General features: G+C 45.7%; 1 protein-coding gene across 1 annotated transcript; it reads left to right on the top strand.

Annotated features, from left to right (window-relative positions):
• Window positions 1-3,309: 3,309 nt before the first annotated feature.
• SIRT1 (sirtuin 1) lies at window positions 3,310-19,202 on the top strand. The gene is made up of 9 exons (XM_058029520.1): window positions 3,310-3,751; window positions 6,063-6,179; window positions 7,101-7,342; window positions 8,591-8,743; window positions 9,849-9,996; window positions 12,305-12,384; window positions 14,820-15,006; window positions 15,730-16,278; window positions 17,175-19,202. The coding sequence occupies exons 1-9, from the start codon at window positions 3,310-3,312 to the stop codon at window positions 17,495-17,497; spliced, it is 2,241 nt and encodes a 746-aa protein (XP_057885503.1). The 3' UTR covers window positions 17,498-19,202.
• Window positions 19,203-19,799: the final 597 nt, after the last annotated feature.

Raw genomic sequence — 19,799 nt, 5'->3', positions numbered from 1 at the left:
CTACCCGAGGACATGAAACACTCACTGCCTACTATCACATTGAACACTCTTTCTCACGCCAAGTTACTTTCAGACTGAGTGTTGAAGGTCTGTACAGTGTGCAAAGCACATTCCTTGTGAAACTCATTCTACATTGAGGTGAAATAGCAACTTGACACATTTTGTGTCCCCCATGATCTGCTGATTTCAAAAGATTACTTCCTAACCTAACCACATGCTGAAGTCTTTGCCCTGGAGCCTTAGGAGCTCTGGTATTGCATTTCCCACCCCTGCAAGACCTCTGCAACCCAAGATGTCATTAATGTCATTTCGTGTCATTAACTCCTGATGTTTCCCTAGCAGCTGCAAGTCGATGCTGTGAGTGGGTATACAGCTCTAGATGCAGTGACCCTGTAGGAGATCAGATGCCCAGGATGTGACCAAGGCTGGAACAGGCCGTGTGTGAATCAGTGAAGGGCCCAGTGACCATTCAAAGCTATTTATGAATAACAAATATATAATTTTTGCATCCACAAGAGCTTTAATACCTGCAATAATAATGTTCTGCAATGACATTTAATATTAATCTTCCACCGTTTCCTCTTCAGGGTTGCATCATCTGAAATTTTCTACTTTTACTGCATGTTCAGATAGCCAACTAAGATTATAAAATATACAACGTAACTAAAAGCAATAATATTAAAAGAAAAAGCACAATCTTTGGTTAAACCATTTGAATCTGATAGAAAACTCTACCAACATATTTCTCTGAGTAAATAAAACAGAATTTTTTTTTCCAATGTTACTACAAGTGGAAGAATTAGCAATTACAAATCTGCCCATCTCCACCATTCATAACTTAATAACCAGAAAAGCACAGAAAAGAAAGGAGTCTTTTAATAACAGAACATGTAAATATTTAAATAGCTTGTACTCTGTGGGAGGACAGAAAACAAACAGCTGTCCCTTCTCCCAACAGCATTCCTGACAGCCCTTTATTTTCCAGGTATTCCTGGCGTATTTGCGTCAGGTGAAAGGGAAGCTCTTTAACCCTCCTCCCCTGCAGCTTTCGGTGCTGTTTCTGTGCTGCCAGGGGCTGCAGTGACAAAGTGGCAGCTGGCAGGGAGCGTTGCTGGTGTTGCTCGGGATGTACAAACTGTTCTGGAGGTGAGGAAATCTCGTATTTGTTCTCTGTACCCAGCCACCAACAAAAGGTGTCTCTCAGTCCCAACACATATTGACGATTCTGTTTGTTCAGAGCCCAGAGTGAATCGAAATTCTGCTTCGATGTAACAGGGCATTTACCAACAACCTGGAAAAACCATAAATAGCCCTTTAAATAAATCTCTATCCGAGTTCATTCCTGTAAAATACGTTAAATACTCCAGGGCCTGTCCTCAACTGACTTCAGGGGTTTTGCTTCCTGAGGGCAGAGAGCACATTTATGACAAGTCCAAGGTGCAATATAACTCGCTTGAGTTTTGCCCCATGCCTGTCCTCACACAAGCTCAGAGCTGCAGAAACAGGAGAGGACCCAAGCACTGCCAAACCACCCTCCCACAAGAAGGCAGCTCCTGCAGTGCCATCACTAATGTAGGGAAAAGGCTGCAGGATCAGAGGAGGCTCTGGGAGCCCTGAGTCACTCCCTCACCAATATCTTCACGGAAAGCCTCAGATCCTACCTCTGCAGCACTTGGATTATTTCTTCCTTAGAGCTGTCTTCACAAAAATAACCACCAAACCAATCTTAAAGCCCCACCTCCCCTTTATATGCTGACAAAAGCATCTTGCGTGTGCTCTTTAAGAAATGCGGATCTCGCCTCAGCTTCCAGAGGCAAGCAGGAAAGATAATGCTTCCATACAAAGTTGCACAGAACAATAAAAACTTTCTGATCTGGTTACTCTGCAGCTTGCTTTGAGAAGCAGGTAGTGGGAAAAACCAGTATGTACATATTTTTCAGGGCAAAGACCACCTATAAAGTTAATTATCCATAAAGTAATCCCTTTGAAGCCGTATGTATGGCTTCAAAATTTTTAATCCCAAGGTTTTAATAAAAGCTGTTTGTTATCAAGGCCTGCAAGGGGGAAATTCTACCTGTCTAACCTGGGTCTTGCCACTAAATTTAGGAATTCCATTGTATTAAAGCCGCTAATACTATTCTGCAAATAGCTCGTGACGTTCAACAGTAACAACAAACCAGTGTTTAAATGTCTATCCACGAAGGTTAGACCAAAATTCTAGGCTGGTGGCAGTCCTGGGAAAAAGGCCGAGTTCTGTCCAGTCCAAACTCCCGGGCGGAAAGAAACCACGCCATGGAAAGCCCAGGCACGGCACCTCCTGTTCGCTGTGCAGGGATGGCCCGGCTGGGGCACCGGGGGCTGCTCCGACCCTGCACACAGCGAGGGATCCCGGGAACGCAGGGAGAGCAACGCGCACAGCCCTGCCGAGCTGGGAAACGCGACAGGTTTGGGGCCAGGATTCGGACAAATCCCAGCTCCGGCCGCTGACCATCGGGTCACTCCTACACCACGCAGGCTCCTTTCCTAAAGCAGCACTGCTTTAGACGGGTGCTGACCCCCTAAAAAAGCTCCAGAACCGCGATGCAGAGCTCCAGGTGGGGCCAAGGTGTTATCCCGGAGCACAGGGGGCGATCCCTTACAGCAGCCGCGGTGCCGGTGCGCTGTCCGGGCAGACAAGGGCCGTGCCCAGGGCTCACCCTCATCCTCACCCCGACCCTCACCCTCAGCTCCGAGGCCGCTCCGCGCCCCCGGCCCCGCTCAGGGGCAGCCCCGGCGGGCGGGTTCCCCCGGCCAGGTCCCGCACAGGCTCTGCAGCGGGGAGCTCGCCCTCGGGAAGGGGCACGATCTGGCCGATACCCGGAGGGAGAGCGAGCCCCGAGGGCTCCTCACGCGGCTGCCGAGGAGCAAACAGCGGAGCCGCCGTTTGCCGGGAGCCGCCGGCCGGGGAGTGCAGAGGAACTGCAGGGGCGGGCTGTGAGGGACACGGGCAGGGACGGGAACGGAAGGGAAGGCAGGGCTCGGGGCAGGGCTCGGGGCAGGGCTCGGGGCCGGGCCGGCGGCGCCCCGCGGGCCCCCTCGGGCTCCCTCAGGCCCCCTCAGGCTCCCTCGGCTCTCGGCGCCGCCACGGCGGGGCCGGCGCAGGGAGGGGGCGTGAGGCGGCACGAGCGCCACGTGACTCCGGCAGCGCCCCCGGTCACGTGCTCTGGTTTGTTGTTGCCGGTCACGTGGCGCGGTCACGTGCGGCGGCGCTGCCCGCGACGGGCGGGGGGGGCCGGGCGCGAGGGGGGCGGCGGCTGCGGCGGCGCCAAGATGGCGGACGGGGACGCTGCGCCGCTCCGCCCGCGCGGCCCCGCCGGCCCCGGCAGCGACAGCGCCGAGCCCGCGGCCAAGCGGCACCGCCGCGGATCGGGGAGCGCCGCGCCCGCTCCGCGCCCCGACCGCGCCGCGGGGCCGCCGCCCGCGCCCGCCGCCGCCGCCGCCGTGCCCGCGGAGCCGCCGGGGGAGGAGGCGGCCGCGGCGGCCGATGGCGGCCGGGCGGAGCGGGAGGAAGGCGGCGAGGCGGCGGCGGCGCGGAGCGGCGCGGACGGCGGGGCCGGGCTGCGGGGCCTGCCCCGGGCGGAGCCGCCTCCGCGGCGGGACCAGGGGGAGGGCGCGGAGGCGGCGCCCGGCGAAGACGCGGCGGAGGCGGCCCCGGGCTGCGGGCGGGCGCAGTGTTCGAACGGGGCGGCCGCGGTGCCGGCCCCGCATCCCGGTGAGGACCGACCCCTCCCTCCCTCCTCCCCTCCTGCCCGCACGGGGCGCGCTGTCACGGCCGGGCGCGGGCAGCGCTGCGGGCCCGGCCCCGCGCACGGAGCGAACCCGGGGCCCTGCGGCTCCGGCGGCCGGGGCAGCGCCCGGCCCGGCCCGGTACGGCACGGCACGGCTTGTGCCGCACGGGGACAGCGGCTCGGCTGCAGCCCTGGAAACGGTCACTCTGCCGTGCTGCTGGCCATAAGTTATTAAAATGAGAAATGATAAGCACGGTTTCCTTTTCATATTCTCTGCCGTGTTAGTTATTGTATTTTTGATCCTTAGAAACTTGCACGCAGGCTGAGGAGCAGCAGCCTTGACTAGTTCTCTAAAGAACTCTAAGTGACAGCCTTGGTTAAGGTTCGAGTGCAGCAGAAAACTGAACTATAATCTTTCTGAATTCTTTCAGATCATATTTTAAGTGTAGTGGTGGGCAGCATCGCTGTGAAAGTGCCTCACAGTATAAACTGCTCAGGTTTGAGTTGTGTTTTGTTGGAGTTGGTAATTTTGGCTTTTTTTTTTGGAAGGATATATTAAAATATATCAGACACTGCATTCTGCCGGTACAGTCTTTGCATTTTATCCTGGAATGCAGTTAAAGGTACTTTAACTCTTGAGTAAAACTCTACAGAAGCTTTCTCTCAGTGCAAAAGCAGTCAAAAAGGAACAGGTACAGAATAAACGTGGAGCAGCCTCAGCATTGAAATCCTCCATTGGAGCAGCTCAGAGCAAAGCCAGTGATCTCTGACCAGTGCCTTACACGAAGCCTTTAGCTCAGGCTTCGTGTTTTGCTGTGCCTGGTTTGGTTGTGGCCAGCATTACCCCTTCTGTCCTTTGAGGAATGCTCAGGGAGTGTTACAGTTTAAAGTGTTACTTTATCCTGCTTGTATCTGTCTCTGTTTCCTAAATCCCAGGCTCTGTGTGTGAGGAGCCTTTCACAGTGTAAGCTTTGCTGCTTGATACAGAAGCCGTGAAGGTTTCTCCAGTTAAACTTGCACTTCGCAGTTCCTCATGTGTGCTAATGCACTTTTTCCTTCTCCAAAATTTTCAGTATCTTCACTGACTTCTTGCATAATGAGATCGCACTGAAATGCTGTAAATAAATAGATTAATAATAGTAATGTCCATGAGCTCCTCAGAAGAACAATACAGCAAGAACCAACAACAAATTTCTGTCACTGACCTATTTCTTTTCTAATAAAAAATAAAGTATTTATGCCAACAAGGAGAAGGACTTGGAGAAGAACACAAACTCTGAATAAAAAATGATGGTGTTTTGTGGTGTTCTTTATTTGAGAATCAAGTGGAGTGACGGCTAAAATAGTGTGGGGTGTTCTTCAGTTCTTTGGATAAGAGGCCGAGAACCATGTTAGCGATTCTTTGCTTTGCAGAGCACGACTGGAATTTGTTCTTTGTTCATATCTTAGATTTTCAACAACTGTGAATCTACAGGTGCTGAGGCTGTTTCTACTAAAGCCAGTAAAAAAGGTTGAGTAGTCTAAGTTCTAATAAGCTGCTCAGGTTGGAATGTAGATTTCCCTTCAGAGTGAGCTCAGTAACACAAGTGCCTGGTTGTGCCCTGGGCTGGTTCACGGAGGGCTGAGGTGGAGTTAGATTGAGTTTCTCTGGCTTGAGGCCACGGGCTCAGCTTGGCTGACTGGCACCAGACCCAGCTGCAGGGGCACATGGATGAGAGAAACTCAGTGAAGGTGGTTCAGGGCAGCATCTTCTGTGTCACAGCTGAAGTAGCATAAATTGTGTATGTGGTCAGCAGATGCAGCTGAGCTGCAAGGTAACACCCTCGCCAAATCCTGTGAATTTGTTGTAGCAAATGTGCACTTGTGGGTTTCTTTCAAAATGCTGTTGAAATGCTCTTAAAACCTAGTCAAAGATCTGTCTGCAATGGTGGCCTGTTGTCATTTCACCCAGTTTTTCAACAAGCTGAATGCAGTGGGAATTGCAGGGGAAAGACATCTTTAATTATACTTTTAAAAGGTTTGGATTTTTTCTATGGTGAAATATCCATAATGCCAACACTTCAGAGAATGAGCTTTCACCAAGGCCAGCCTGCAGTCCCCTGAAGCCCAGCACTGAGCTAGCAAACCCACCAACAGCTTGGAAGTATACCTATACTTGTGAAGGAAAACAGACACTTTCTGTGCCTAAGTGACAAAAGTGCCAATTGAGAGTGAGATCTTTATTTTTGTGATCTGTTTGAAGCTACCCCGTGCCCCTGGGCTGGAGTGTAACCCCCTGCTCGTGCTGTCTTGCAGATAACTTCCTCCTCAGCGATGAAATCATTGCCAATGGCTTCCACTCCTGTGACAGTGATGAAGAAGACAGAGCCTCACACGCCAGCTCCAGCGACTGGACCCCAAGACCACGTATAGGTAAAAGCCTGGAGCATGTTCTTGGATGCTCTTTGCCTTTGAACAGCCACTTCATTCTCCCCACTATTCCAGTTATTTTTCCTGTTGCAAAAATATTGGCAATTAGTGCTTCTGAACAGCTTAGAGGTGTTGGCTGTATTCTGAGTGTTGTTTAAGGAGTTTCAAAATGAAACTTGCTGTGTTTTGGTTAAAATTGCCAATGTCTTATTTTGTTCCTGAACAGAAATCCTGCCACAATCCCTAGTAAAAGCATACACACAGGTTCACTAAATTAGACTAATTTATGGCATATTTCTATAGCCTGCCTACTTAGTATTCATTCTTTAGGTTCAAGAAGATGATCCATGTATGATTTTAGGACAGTGAGCCCTCATCTCAAGTGTTTTTGGAAAGATTGATTTAATGGCTTGAGGAGGTAATGTCTGAAATAGTTCAGACATTGTGTTAGATGACCAAAAACCAACAAAAATCCATGGATTTCTGGGCTCTATGTATCTGTTTAGAGTGATGGTTTATAATACCACTGGAAAGTAAATGCATGTTTGTTGTTTGTTTGGTTTTGTTTGTTTTCAGCTTATTCCTGTAAATACCAAATGTTGGGAAAGTACAGATGGAGACACATTGTGAAAATCCTGTTGTACCTCTAAAAGAGTTTTAAGTTTGCTGCAAACTGGGATTTTTACTTGACTGACTTTCTCTGAAATCCTTCATGGGTTAACATAAAATAATGATAAATAAATAAAATGCCCAGCTCTCACTTCAGAGTTTAGACCAAAATACAGGGGGTTTGATGAATGGAGCATTAAATTGGATTAATGAAACTGTACTAGCAAGCCTTAATAAATGGAACAATAACTATGATCATCTGCAGTTTTAAATATCTGACTCTGTTTTAAATATCTGTATTTTTAATTTCCTTAGGTCCCTACACTTTTGTTCAGCAGCATCTCATGTTAGGTACAGACCCACGGACGATTCTGAAGGACCTGCTCCCAGAAACCATCCCCCCACCTGAACTGGATGACATGACTCTGTGGCAAATCGTGATAAACATCCTTTCAGAGCCACCAAAGAGGAAGAAGAGGAAAGACATTAACACCATTGATGATGCTGTGAAACTTCTGCAGGAGTGCAAGAAGATCATGGTGTTGACTGGAGCTGGGGTAGGTGCTGCTGCAATTTTGGGTGTTCAGTGCAGCATGCAGGGGTGGGAGCAAGTCCCTGTGCTGGGGGAGAGTCCAGCCCACTGCAGGGACTGCAGCTTCCCTGGAGATTACACCCTCTCTCTTCTCAGGACAAAATATTCTTACACATAGAAACTTGTAAACAGCTCTCCCGTGCTAAACAGTTATAGAATGAGAGCACTTTACCTGTCAGAACTTTTTCTGTCCCAGTCCTCAGACAAAGGGGATGGCTTTTGTAAACAAAATCCCAGTGCATCTCCTAAAATCCCAGATGGAGCTTGAGGGACTAGAATAGGATTAGAAAAGAGCTGGGGGGCAGAGGAGGAGGATGATCATAGCGACAGTTTGGTCAGATTTCTGCAGACTGAATGTTGCTTTCAGCACATGGTGCTCTGTGATGGGATAAAGTTACTCACTGTTTGACTAAAGAACATTTCTGCACTGCTGCACATCTGCAGCTCTGTACCTGTGCACCAGATAATTCTTGCTTCTGTTGTTCACACACAGATGGTGTGACACGACTCAGAGCAGATGAGTAATTCCAATCAGCTTTTACAAGAGCACTGCTACTCTCAGTCCTGCTCTCTCCATACTTGCATGCACCTGTTTCTCCTCCTCTTCCCATGCTGTTTAGGGGTGGTCTGAGACAATCATTTCAGTCCTTATTGGCTACTACAATGCTTTGATATTTAATATCTATCAATAAACAACTTTTATCAAAAGGGGTTTATTCTTCAGAAGTAAGAATATATATTTTTTAAAAGCAAGACTATTCTGTTACTGTTCTGTTACTTAGCTTGTAAAAAAATTCAAAATATCAACCACCATATCTAAGCCTGAGTTGGCAGATCAGTGAGCAATTAATAATTAAATTTAATGCAGCAATGCTCTAAATTTTTGTTCACATCTTAGAAAACTTCCAGTGGTAAAAGCAAGTTCTGGTACCCTGTTACTACGTGTGCAGACTGTACTAAAGGGATTTTTGTCCACTTGTCAAATTTTGTTTCTGTGCTGTTTCTCCTGATTGTGATTTGGTAATTGTTATATTGGGCCAAAGGAAAAAAAAAAAAAAAGAAAGAAAAAAGAAAAGTAAATACAGAGAACCCAGACTGGTTTTGTTCTTAATGTTTCTGAGCACTGACCATACAGAAATGTGGTTTCCCAGAGTAACACTTTATGGTCCAATATGTAGTTTCACTTATTTCAGACTGCAAAAATCTATTTCAGGTGTCAGTGTCTTGTGGAATACCTGACTTCAGATCCAGAGATGGCATCTATGCACGCCTTGCTGTGGACTTCCCAGACCTTCCAGATCCTCAAGCAATGTTTGATATAGAATACTTCAGAAAGGACCCCAGGCCGTTTTTTAAGTTTGCAAAGGTATGGATTTCCAGCAGTTCTTGTCTTGGGCAGTAAAGGCAGGTGACAGCATTAAAATGCATAACTCAGATAAAAAATAGAAACTGCTCAGCAACATTCTCTCTTTGTAAAGCTTATTTTACTGTTCCTGTTGTGAGTTCATGATATAAACAATTATTTCAGATGGTTGAAAAGATCTCTATGATATTAAACAGTATCAAAAGCAGTGATTATGTCTCTTAGGCAAGAAGGAATTGTAGAAACTGTAGACATATGGAGAAACAAAAAAACAAAACAAAACCAAAACCAAACAAACAAAACCAAAACAAAAAAAAACTCCAAAAAACCAAAAACCCAACCAAACCCAATTGCATTTAGTCTTCAATTTCCTTGGGACCAAAAAGAAATCAAACCCAAGACATAAGAATTTCTACAGGACCAGTAAGGACTTGTGAAAATCAGTCACCACTGGTTGTGCTCATCTTTTCTTCCATTTCTCACAATTCATACTACTGGTCTGTCCTGTTACAAAGATTGGAAAAGAAAACCAATGCATTCTTTTTCTGCTTGGCTTTCTCTGAAAGCCTCCTATCCAGATACTAACAAATTTTGATGTTCATTAGTATACTTGGTTCCTTTGGGTTTTAATATTAGAAAACACCACCCCCACAAACAAAAACCCACCCCAAACCAAAAAACATCACAGCAAGCAAAAAAATCAACTTACTTGAAACCTGTCTACACACAGGTTTTACCAGAAAAGTCCAAATCTAATTTGGCTGATACTTTTTACTTTTCTGCCTTTTCACTCCTCCTTTTCTGTCCATCAGAATACATTTCTAGTAACAAATATTGAGTTCACTTGATACTTAACAAAGGAGAGAAAGCTTTCTATTTCATAATTCTCAAAACCAGAAAAGATCTGAGCATTGCTTTTGTGCTGTGTGGAACCCAAGCTTGCAGGGAGCAGTTCTGCAGGCAGGCTGAGGGGCTGGGCAGTGGGAGAGGAGCTGGATGCAGGGCACAGGGAGGGACAGGGGAGGGCTCTGGCATGGCTGGGACAGTGCCCAGCTCAGGTAAACTCTGCACCCACTTGCAGTGTCTGATGTGCTGCTGCATTCCCCAGGAAATCTACCCAGGACAGTTCCAGCCATCCCTCTGTCACAAGTTCATCGCCTTGATGGATAAAGAGGGAAAACTCCTTCGCAACTACACCCAGAACATCGACACCCTGGAGCAGGTGGCAGGCATCCAGAGGATAATCCAGTGCCATGGTTAGTGCTGTAGTTTCACTCATTTTCCCTGTGGGAGTTCTTACTGGTGCATTTGACAGGGTAATCACTGTTGGAATTAACCCTTCTTTCCTTGAATTCCTGTCTCTTGCCAACAAATATTCTGGTTTTTAAATGGTGAAGTTTTGTTTTAGACAGCTTGCATGTTTAAATCAGAAGTGTTTCAAGTAGAAATAACTCCTGTTAGGAATTGAGCTTGATGGTGGGTCTGTGTATCAGTGAAGATCCACACCCTGTTGGCACAAGCTTGGACTGTAACTTGGAAAATGCATTTGGTGCTTCTTGATCTGTGTGACAGCACGACATGGGAACCAGTCTTGCCAGAGGTCCCTCTCACTGCCCATCCCATCCCTCCTATGAAAGGGGAGTCTGGGTGTTATCTGATTCTTTATTTAGGTTATATTCCACTGAAATCTGAAAATATCCTGACACTTCAATGACTCCACCTCATGTATAAAACATTGAGGATTAATCACCAGTTCAGTTGAAGATCCTCTTGTTACACCTTCAGTGTCATACAGATTCTGTAATTATGAGGCCTAATTAAGTGGAATTGCTTTAATTGCTTGATATGCTTTCCATTTCCAAGGGCTTGCGTGTGTCAAGCTGAGAGTCCAAGGATTAATTTCCAAGAAAAGTATTCAGAAAATTAGTTCTTAAATGCATGTTTGGATCATTTAGTAAACTTCAGACACATAAATCATCTAAAAGCAGCACTGTAAGGCCCGTCCATCTAATTGCACCTTTGCCAGGGGCCAGACTCTCGTGGTTTCCACACAGAGCTCAGCTCAGTGCAGATCTGTGGGGTTGGGCTCCCCAGGCACAGCAAGCACAGTGCTCTGAGCAGAGCCCAGGCAGCACACAGCAGCTCTGCCAGCCAGCTCCCAGCCCCAGGGCTGGTTTCCATCTGTGCTCAGTGTGTCACACGTTTTCTTTTGGCTGGCATTGCATCTGAGGCATTTATCACAAACCCCTTACCTGGCTGGGTTTTTGCACATCACTGCAGGGATGGATCACAGACCATCTTTAGTGCATGTCCTGTATAAAGTGATTCTGAATGACACAGATGCTTTAAAAGCTTGTGCACTTGGAGATTTTGAGGCCTTTGGAAATTAGCAAAAGTTATTTTGAGCCCATCAAGCTTTATCTGACCTACAGCTGCTGCTCTTTTAACAAATGCTTGTTGCCTAATGACGGTAGCTGGAGAGAAACCAAACTCTTCTGTGGGGGCTCACACTGCTCTACTTATTCTACTTTATCCTGTGGCTGGGGCAATGGCAAGTTAATCATGAGCAGCTAAAAAAGAACCTTGCAGTGATTTGGGGAGTTCTTATGTGAGCCTTCAGCCCCATCTGTCACTGCAGACCTACAGTGCAGTTCCTGCTGTGAGAACTGTGGTGTCTGAGGTGCATTCTGCTGTATTTGGGATGGCTCTTGCATTCAACCCATGCAGCTGGAGTTGGATTGTATTCCTTGCCATTGCTGGAGCTGAGTGAGCAGAGGCCATGGCCTGGGAATGGCTCATGCATGGGCACCAAACTTGTGCTGCTGAGCAATAATTCACATCATGGAGTTGCAGAGAAGGGCAGCAGATGCCTCTGAGTTGGGTTTGTGAGCCTGACAGACTTCCCTAACGTGCTGTGTGAAGCTCTGAATTATTACAATCAGCTAATTAGAATGAGCCAATGACTGTCACACCTGCCATGGTCCTTGGAACCCCTGGCTCTGGGGAGCTGCAGTGCTGAGCAGGGTTTCAGAAGCTGTGCTGTTGGCAGGCCTGCAGTGATCAGCAGAGCTGAGCTGCCAGGTGCTCATAAATGATCTGCTCCAGGTTTTTCTGTGCTTTCACTCTCTTTGTCTTACCCAGATACAATACCCTGTAAGCATATTGTCTTTCCTAATGCATTTCCTCAGTAATTCTGTGCTCTGTGTGGAGTTGCTGTGCTGCTGAGGCTGTGCAGCACCACTGCTGTGTAATGAGAAGGGCACTTTCTGCTCTCTGCTCCTTGTCTGTGCTTGCACAGCTCAGGGGAATGAGAGCACACAGAATCCTTTGTGGTGACATGCATGTGCTGTATGGCTACTCCTAAAACAAGATTTCTGCTGACTAACACCTAGAACAACAACTTCTAGTATTACAAGGATCTGCTCTTAATTTTGCATTACCTTTTAAATGCCTGATTTCTGTAGCACTGCAGCATAACAGCCTTTTTGTGAAAACAGCTTGGCCATAACACCAGATCTGAATGACTGAAAATCCTGATGCTACCACTTGGGTTTTTCCCCTCAGGTTCCTTTGCAACAGCTTCCTGCCTGATCTGTAAATACAAAGTTGATTGTGAAGTTGTTCGAGGAGATATTTTCAATCAGGTAAAAAATCTACTTTAACTCACTGCAGCTTTCTAATTAATAATTATCTGAAAACCACCCCACACCAAACCCTGACCCATCATACTGGGATTGCTTACAAGATCTGCTTTTAAAAGCCTCCATATCTCTGCATGTATTTCAAAGAAGTGCCTCTCTGTATTTTAGCATTTCCTCTGGTATTCAGAATTGTACTCAAATACTGTACTGCAAAAATTAGGTAATGGCAAAAATCAGAACAAAACCTTGAGTCCATTTTTAACAGCTCTTCTGATAAAAAGTAGAGGTTAAATGGTAAGCAGAAAGTTGGGTTTATACCTGGTTTGTGTTGATCTGAATTTAGAGTCACACTGAGAAAGCATTCTTAGCTTTTTATAACACTGGATGTTATTAAAAATGTGTTTCAAACAGCAGCTGACACATGGAGAAATTGCTAACCACAGAGCAGGCTAGAGCAAGGATCAGATGGGGTGTTGGTGTTCCTGAGACTCCTGAGCTATTCCATGTTCCAGACTCCCCAGTCTGGGTGACCTGGGACCAAGGCAGGAGTTGGTTCTGCTCTGTCTTTGACCTGGAGGGATCCTCTGTGCCTTTGCTCTTCTTCCCCTTCCTTTGAAGGAACAGATTCTGTGATCAAAAAGATCTTGTTTATGCAAATGAAAGGGGCTCTTTCTGCAGGCTCATTGGTTTTTTGGATAAATGCTTCTGAGTCCACAGTTGCAACTTTAGATGAGAAACATGGAAGGGATGTAAATCCTTCATTACATTTGAAATGGAATTCAGTGAAAGCCTTTCACAAGAGATGTTTGAGTTAAAGCTTTAAGAATTGTGAATCTCATAAGCCTGAAGCCTTGTAACACTGAATTACTGAATGTGAAATTTGGTTTACTCTGCTATTAAGAATAGTATTTTTAAGAACATCCTACAGATATTTTTTGCTCCTTTACCTCCAGAGCCAGCTGGCTGGAGTTAGATTTTCTCTTTCTAATATATAAATATCTGAGGGGAAAGTTCAAGACTCATTCTAGCCATCTGCTCCTTTTTGGGAATCCTTTAGGTGGTTTCCCTTGAATGTGGGATTATTGAGTGCTTTCTTGCTTGGGTGCAGGGTGAAGGTTTCCACCACTCCAGTTCCTAGCTCTTGTGCCAAATTGCTTCTTATCCCACAAGGCATCCATCCCGAAAGGCTTTTCTTTGTTCAAACACTTGAATTTTGGGAAAGATCATTTGACACTAGAGGAAGGCCTTCTACTTGTGATATTTTCTGATTTGGAGAGTATTGTCTTCTGTCCCACTGCAGGCATCCATAAAATTAATTCTTTCATTTAAACTTTCAACATTCTGTATTATTTTTTCTGCAGCTGTTCTCTGTATAGTAGGGACTTGTTATGCATTTAAATGTCAGTTTTCAGGTATTTTTCTATTCCAATAGGTAATGTACATATCTTTTCACCTTTATAGCTCTAATTTGTAGCTTGTGATGGTTCCTATATGATTGCAGCTCCTTGGATTTATTGTGAAGTCTTATATTTTAGCACTACAGCTGAAAAAATTTGCACTATTAGAAGGAAATTGCTCCGTATTGTCTGTAGATCTATCACTCGCCTTGTTTTTCTTCTCTCTTAAAAAGTCCTTAAATAGGAAAGAATTGAAAGAGGTCCCAAAGATCAGAAAACTCCCTGGCTCAGGAAAAAAGGGAATCTACTTCTCCACAAATCTGACTAGTGGCCACTTTGGTTAGTGAAGCAGGATTCTCCTCTGTTTCTGAGGAATTAGAAAAGTTTAAAATGGAGACCAAGCAAGTTCTGGGCTCTGTTCTTGTGCTGGATGCTCTTGGCCAGCTGCCTGCCCCAGTGCCCTGTAGCTTTGTGGGTGCAACACCTGTAACCTTTTAGGGGAGGGACAGCAGGTAAAGCTCTGCACAAGACTCTTGGATCAGGACAGGGTTTGTGTCAGATCCTCCACTGGAACCTGACAGTGAAATCTCAGCTTTTGTTCAGATCAGACTATGAAAAATCTCTTGCTGTCCAATGGGAGGTGTGCTCAGTTGGTGTTGAGCACGACTGCTGGGCTTTGGTTTGTGTGACAGACCTGCCTGGCTTGTCCCTCTTTATTCCTGCTGTGGCTTCATTTCCCTGAGCGGGGTTCCAGTCAGCAGTGAGAAGTGTAGCTGTCTGTACATCCACAGAACAATGAAATGAGGAAACATCACTGAAACTTCCCTGTCTCTGCCAAAATAAGTGTCTGTGGCACATGTGGGTGTTTCAGAGGGCAGCTGTGAGGTGTGGGTGTTCCAGAGGGCATTCCTGCAGGCACTAACAGGGCTGTGGCACATGTCAGTGTTTCAGAGGGCATTCCTGCAGGCACTAACAGGGCTGTGGCACATGTGGGTGTTCCAGAGGGCATTCCTGCTGGCACTAACAGGGCTCTGTGTGCAGGTGGTGCCCCGCTGTCCCCGCTGTCCCCCCGAGGAGCCCCTGGCCATCATGAAGCCGGACATTGTGTTCTTTGGGGAGAACCTGCCTGAGCAGTTCCACCGTGCCATGAAGTATGACAAAAATGAAGTGGATCTCCTCATTGTCATTGGGTCTTCACTCAAAGTAAGACCAGTAGCATTGATCCCAAGTAAGTGACTCTGTCTGGTAATATTTTCTTTACAAATTTTGGATCAAAAGTGGGATTCTCAGTTAACAAACTCCAAGCTCTTAAGAACATCTTTGGTTCAATTCAGTGAGCACCACAAAATTGTAAGACTAAAGCTGCTTGCCTATGTAAAGCTGAAATGCAAAATTGAGAAAGGAACAAATTCTAAATGCCTTTTCTATACTCTAGGTAAATCTCAAGGTAATTAAATTATTATCTGAAAAACTGCTCTCTCAAACCTGAATGGCTCAGTTCTAAGATTCATTTTTCTCCATGCTTGTGAAATGCTTTAGAAGGGCTTGAAGGCTTTAGAAAGGAAGCATCTCAAAAGCAGTAATTCTTCGTGTGCACTTAAGTACATAAAGTAAACGCACAAAATCAACATAATTTGAAGGTATTATAGTACTAATTTTAATCTTTAATATTACTGTAGCCAGTATTTCTGTGCATATGTTTCTCAGTGATTGAGAAATGCTTTTAACTGGAAAAAATGGGGGGAGGGAAAATCCATCTAAGCAGGCTACAGTAGGCACAGCACCTCAAACTGCCATTGTTAAATTTGGGACTGGCTTGCCTTCTTCCTGACCTGCCTGGTTTTGTCTTGTTTCAAGTGAAGGCATGAAGAGAAGCCTGAGCTTCCTCAGCAGGTCTCTGCTGGAAGTAAAACCCAAGTGACCACCTTTGAATTCTCTTTTCCACCCGCAGGTTCCATCCCCCATGAAGTGCCTCAGATCTTAATCAATAGGGAACCTTTGCCTCATCTTCACTTTGACGTGGAGCTTCTCGGAGACTGTGATGTTATCATTAACGAGTTGTGCCACAGGTTGGGCAGTGAGTACACAAAACTTTGCTACAACTCGGTGAAACTTTCGGAAATCACAGAGAAGCCGCCGCGGCCGCACAAGGAGCTGGAAGCGCTCTCGGCTGAGCTCCCTCCAACCCCTCTGAACATTTCAGAAGGCTCCAGCTCGCCAGGGAGGATGAGCCCAGCCAGTCCTGCCGTGGTGTCACAGCACCCCCCTGAATGTAAGCTAGAAAACTGTGAGCCTGCCTCTGAAACGAAAGGGACCTGCTCAGAGGAGACGCTTCAGGTGTCATCAGAAAACCCTGAAAATCCTGCTAGTGAGCTAATGAACTCTGAAACAATGAAGGAAAATGGATCTAATGATGGAGAAAATAAAGAAAAGAGTGAAATATTGAAGAAGTGTTGGGTAAACAGATCTGCAAAAGAACAGATTAGCAAAAGGCTGGATGGTAAGTGTTAATGCTTTTCAGTATTTTGCTTCTTTTGGCAGATACATTTATGCTAGACTTACTTTAAAGTGGTAAATAAGTTACTCTTGACACAATCAGTGGGTTTTGGTGGCTATTTTTGTTCAGACAAGTGTCTACATAACTCTCATTGAACCATTTATTTCTTTTGGAGAGCCAGTAGGAAATATTGTTTGTATTTCACAATAGGTTTAAAAATCAGGGATTACATCCTCACCTAAAAGATCAAAGTTTAGGAGGCTGAAGGTAGGTATCAAAAAATAAATCCCTTCGCAACATTTTCAAATGTATTTTCAGAAAAGTTAGTTTGATCCTGAGGTGTTCAGAAGCTGGTCACAAGTAGAGCATGATTTGGTATTGCAGTAGAGCTGGAAGACAAAGTAATGACAGGACTTAAAAATCTCACAGCTGGAGTGAGGCACGTTTTTAAGGAATGTTTAGACTTTCCAAGGAAGCCCTCAAGTGTGCAGTCCTGTAACTGATGTAAGGAGTCAGGAAATAAAGTGACTCTAAATTCAGATCAACACAAACCAGGTATAAACCCAACTTTCTGCTTACCATTTCTAGAGGAAAGGCTGGGTTTAGACTTTGTCTGATGCTCCATGCAGGGGCTCCTGTCCTGCCATAGGTGGAGGAAGTCTAGCTGGGAACGTGTTCCCATAAAACAGCTGCTGAACAATTAGTGTAAATTCTCTTTGGTGTCAGAGGGAGGGGAGGAGGAACACTGAATTTCCAGTGAAGCATTTCTTCTGTCCTTTGTAATAAATACACATGCATGGCATAAATGCATTTCCATGTCATCTGATGTTGGAAACAGATCTATTTCAACCACCAGCTTTTGTACCCGGCAGTCCCTGACCGTTGCCACTGTGTTGCAGGCTCCCAGTATCTGTTCCTGCCCCCCAACCGCTACATCTTCCACGGCGCCGAGGTGTACTCGGACTCCGAGGACGACATCATCTCCTCCAGCTCCTGCGGCAGCAGCAGCGACAGCGGCTCCTGCCGCAGCCAGAGCCTGGACGTGGAGGACGAGAGCGAGATGGAGGAGTTCTACAACGGCGTGGAGGACGAGGATGCTCCCGAGCGCGAGGAGGAGCCCGGCTCCGGGGAGGATGGAGCCGAGCAGGAGGAGCTGGCGGCTGCGGAACCGGCGGAGAGCAGCGAGGCCGCGGGGAGGGAGCGTCCCGGCAACGCGCCCTGAAGCGAGCGCTGATGGTTACAGGAACTTCCCACCAGCAATAGGAGCTTTGGCATGTCAGAATGAATGTTTACGTCTGAATTTAGAGCAACAAAACCACAAGGATGTAGTGTTTATAAATAACTAAAACAGATTTTCATGCTTAGTTTTTTACCTTTTTCAATAAAAATCTATTACTGCGCACTCAACACTAACTCATCTTTTTTTTAAGGTACTAGGATTATCTAAACAACTGTCACTATGTTCACTTTTAATTTCATCTGTCTGATCAGGCATCCATGTATATAATACATATTTTTGCTTAATAAATTTCAGCTTATATTATTTTTAAACAGTTTTGAAAAAGCCATTGGAATGTTAAACTAATATAAAGGGAACAGCTAATTTAGACCAAAGAATGGTATTTTCACACCTCTTGCTTTGTAACACTTTGGTTTATTTAAAATCTTCTCACGCTTCTGCTAAACCTTTCATTCACGCCTAGTCTGTCATTAAACACTGGCATTTTCTAAGACCTACTGTGGCAGCTAATTTTTTTTTGCTTTAACAGTTCCTTTGTATGTTTGAGACAAACCTAATTGCAAGCAGATAGCGAGATGGAAACAAGACAGCAGCACTTGAGGAATCCAATGGTTTTTAGCTTGATCAAGAAGTGCTGTGAAAATGCTGAGGTTGCTGAGTGTTTGGCTTCCTGTGGACACGAAGCGTTGTTGACATTGGCTCCCTGGCAGTGAGAATCCAGCATTTAACCAGAAAGGATCCCCCCCAGTCAGAGGCTGCCACGCTGGATCCAGCGGTCACCTCTCGAGCAGCTTGCTTTACAAACAGCGTTTGAGGAATTGCCGAGGCTCCAGCACGGAACAGAGTTGGGAAGAGCGCTCCTCCCGGCGTGGGAAGGCGCAGAAATGAAGCTGTTCCTCTGTGCTCACGGATGCACCGAGCCCAGCAGAGACTGACTCCAGTGCTGGGAGCCTCTGTTTGTGCTGCCGAGGAGCTCCACGAGGATTGACCCCTGCTGGCCTGAGCCCCTGGCTGAGCTGGGAGAGCTCCAGCTGCCGGCACAGCTCCCACCCTGCTCTCTCACGTGCGAGGCTGCCTTAAAACTGGATCTTGCAGATGCTCAAGTGCAGATTGTTTCCAAGCCTTTAGAACTATTTTGTACAATTGCACAGTGCAGTAGTCAGTGAAACAGCATTTTTCTATAAACCACTTTTTCAACATTGGCCCAAATGATGAACTCAACGATGTAGATTATTCATATACTTTGCTTTAATATTTATTACATTTTGGAAGATGTATAGTAGCTGTTCTTTGAACATAAACCAACAGTTAATAAATATTTAAGAACAGCCTCCTGTATTCACGGGGAAATGTTGGCATGTCGTCTCATTGTCCAAATTTAACACGGCTCTTATTTGGCTACATAAAGAATGCAATATGTTTAGTTTTCACTTGCATGTCACAATGTATTAGTTTGTGCTATAGGAGATATTTTAAATTGAAATACTTTGTTTTAAATTATTTTTACAGTGAGGATTGGTTTCTGCTCTTTTATATTGTATATAGTGTCTTTTATGTAATCTACTGGCATATGTTTTGTAGAAGACTGTTTAAAATGACTGGCTATCTTCCTGCAACTTTTGAAATACAAAACCAGTGTTTTATACTCGTACACTCTGTTCTAAAGTCTATTAAAATTGTCATTTGATTTCTGGTTTCTATTAATTTCTAGCTATACCTTACAAACTTACCAAAGATGCCCTATAAAGTCGAGGCATACCCTGGCCAATGAAGGCATCACATTTGGAATGGCTTTTTTCCACCTGCCCGTGGCTCCCTGGGGGCTGCAGCTGTGCTGAGCACACCCCAGAGCCCTTGCAGTGGCCCTCAGGGCCCAGTTTAATCAGCTCCCCACTGTGGAACACCTCACTGTGTGGAGGGCTCCACTGCACTTCTAAACCACCACCTCTCTCACAGAAATTGATTTGTATTGGAAGAAAAAAAAAAAAACAGAGGTGATAAAACTCACATACTTGAGGCACAAAGTATTAAAAACAGTTAGACTCAGCACACAAGATGTTTTTCTATCAATTACTTACTACTCTGAATGACTTGAAAACACGGTGCTGTCTTCCAAGAGATGAGCCCAGTGGTGGGCACGAGGAAACATTTGCTGTCACAGCTTTGTGTTATTCCTTGCATGAAAGCGTGGCAGAGCATGTCCAGGTCCAGCTGTAATTTGTACCATCTCAAAAAAGGAGATCACTTATTTTTCCTGATAATTTACACAACTACCCTATGAAAG

Source organism: Melospiza georgiana, chromosome 8 (assembly GCF_028018845.1).
Source record: "Melospiza georgiana isolate bMelGeo1 chromosome 8, bMelGeo1.pri, whole genome shotgun sequence".
Lineage (NCBI taxonomy): Eukaryota > Metazoa > Chordata > Aves > Passeriformes > Passerellidae > Melospiza > Melospiza georgiana.
This window is presented reverse-complemented; position numbering and strand designations above follow the sequence as displayed.

What these genes read in the sequence shown, in the direction of transcription:
- SIRT1 (XM_058029520.1), top strand. Translation starts at nt 3,310, where the DNA reads ATGGCGGACGGGGACGCTGCGCCGCTCCGCCCGCGCGGCCCCGCCGGC. An exon ending in GGTGCCGGCCCCGCATCCCG is followed by an intron (nt 3,752 to 6,062) that starts GTGAGGACCGAC and finishes GCTGTCTTGCAG; the next exon opens with ATAACTTCCTCCTCAGCGAT. An exon ending in GATTAGCAAAAGGCTGGATG is followed by an intron (nt 16,279 to 17,174) that starts GTAAGTGTTAAT and finishes ACTGTGTTGCAG; the next exon opens with GCTCCCAGTATCTGTTCCTG.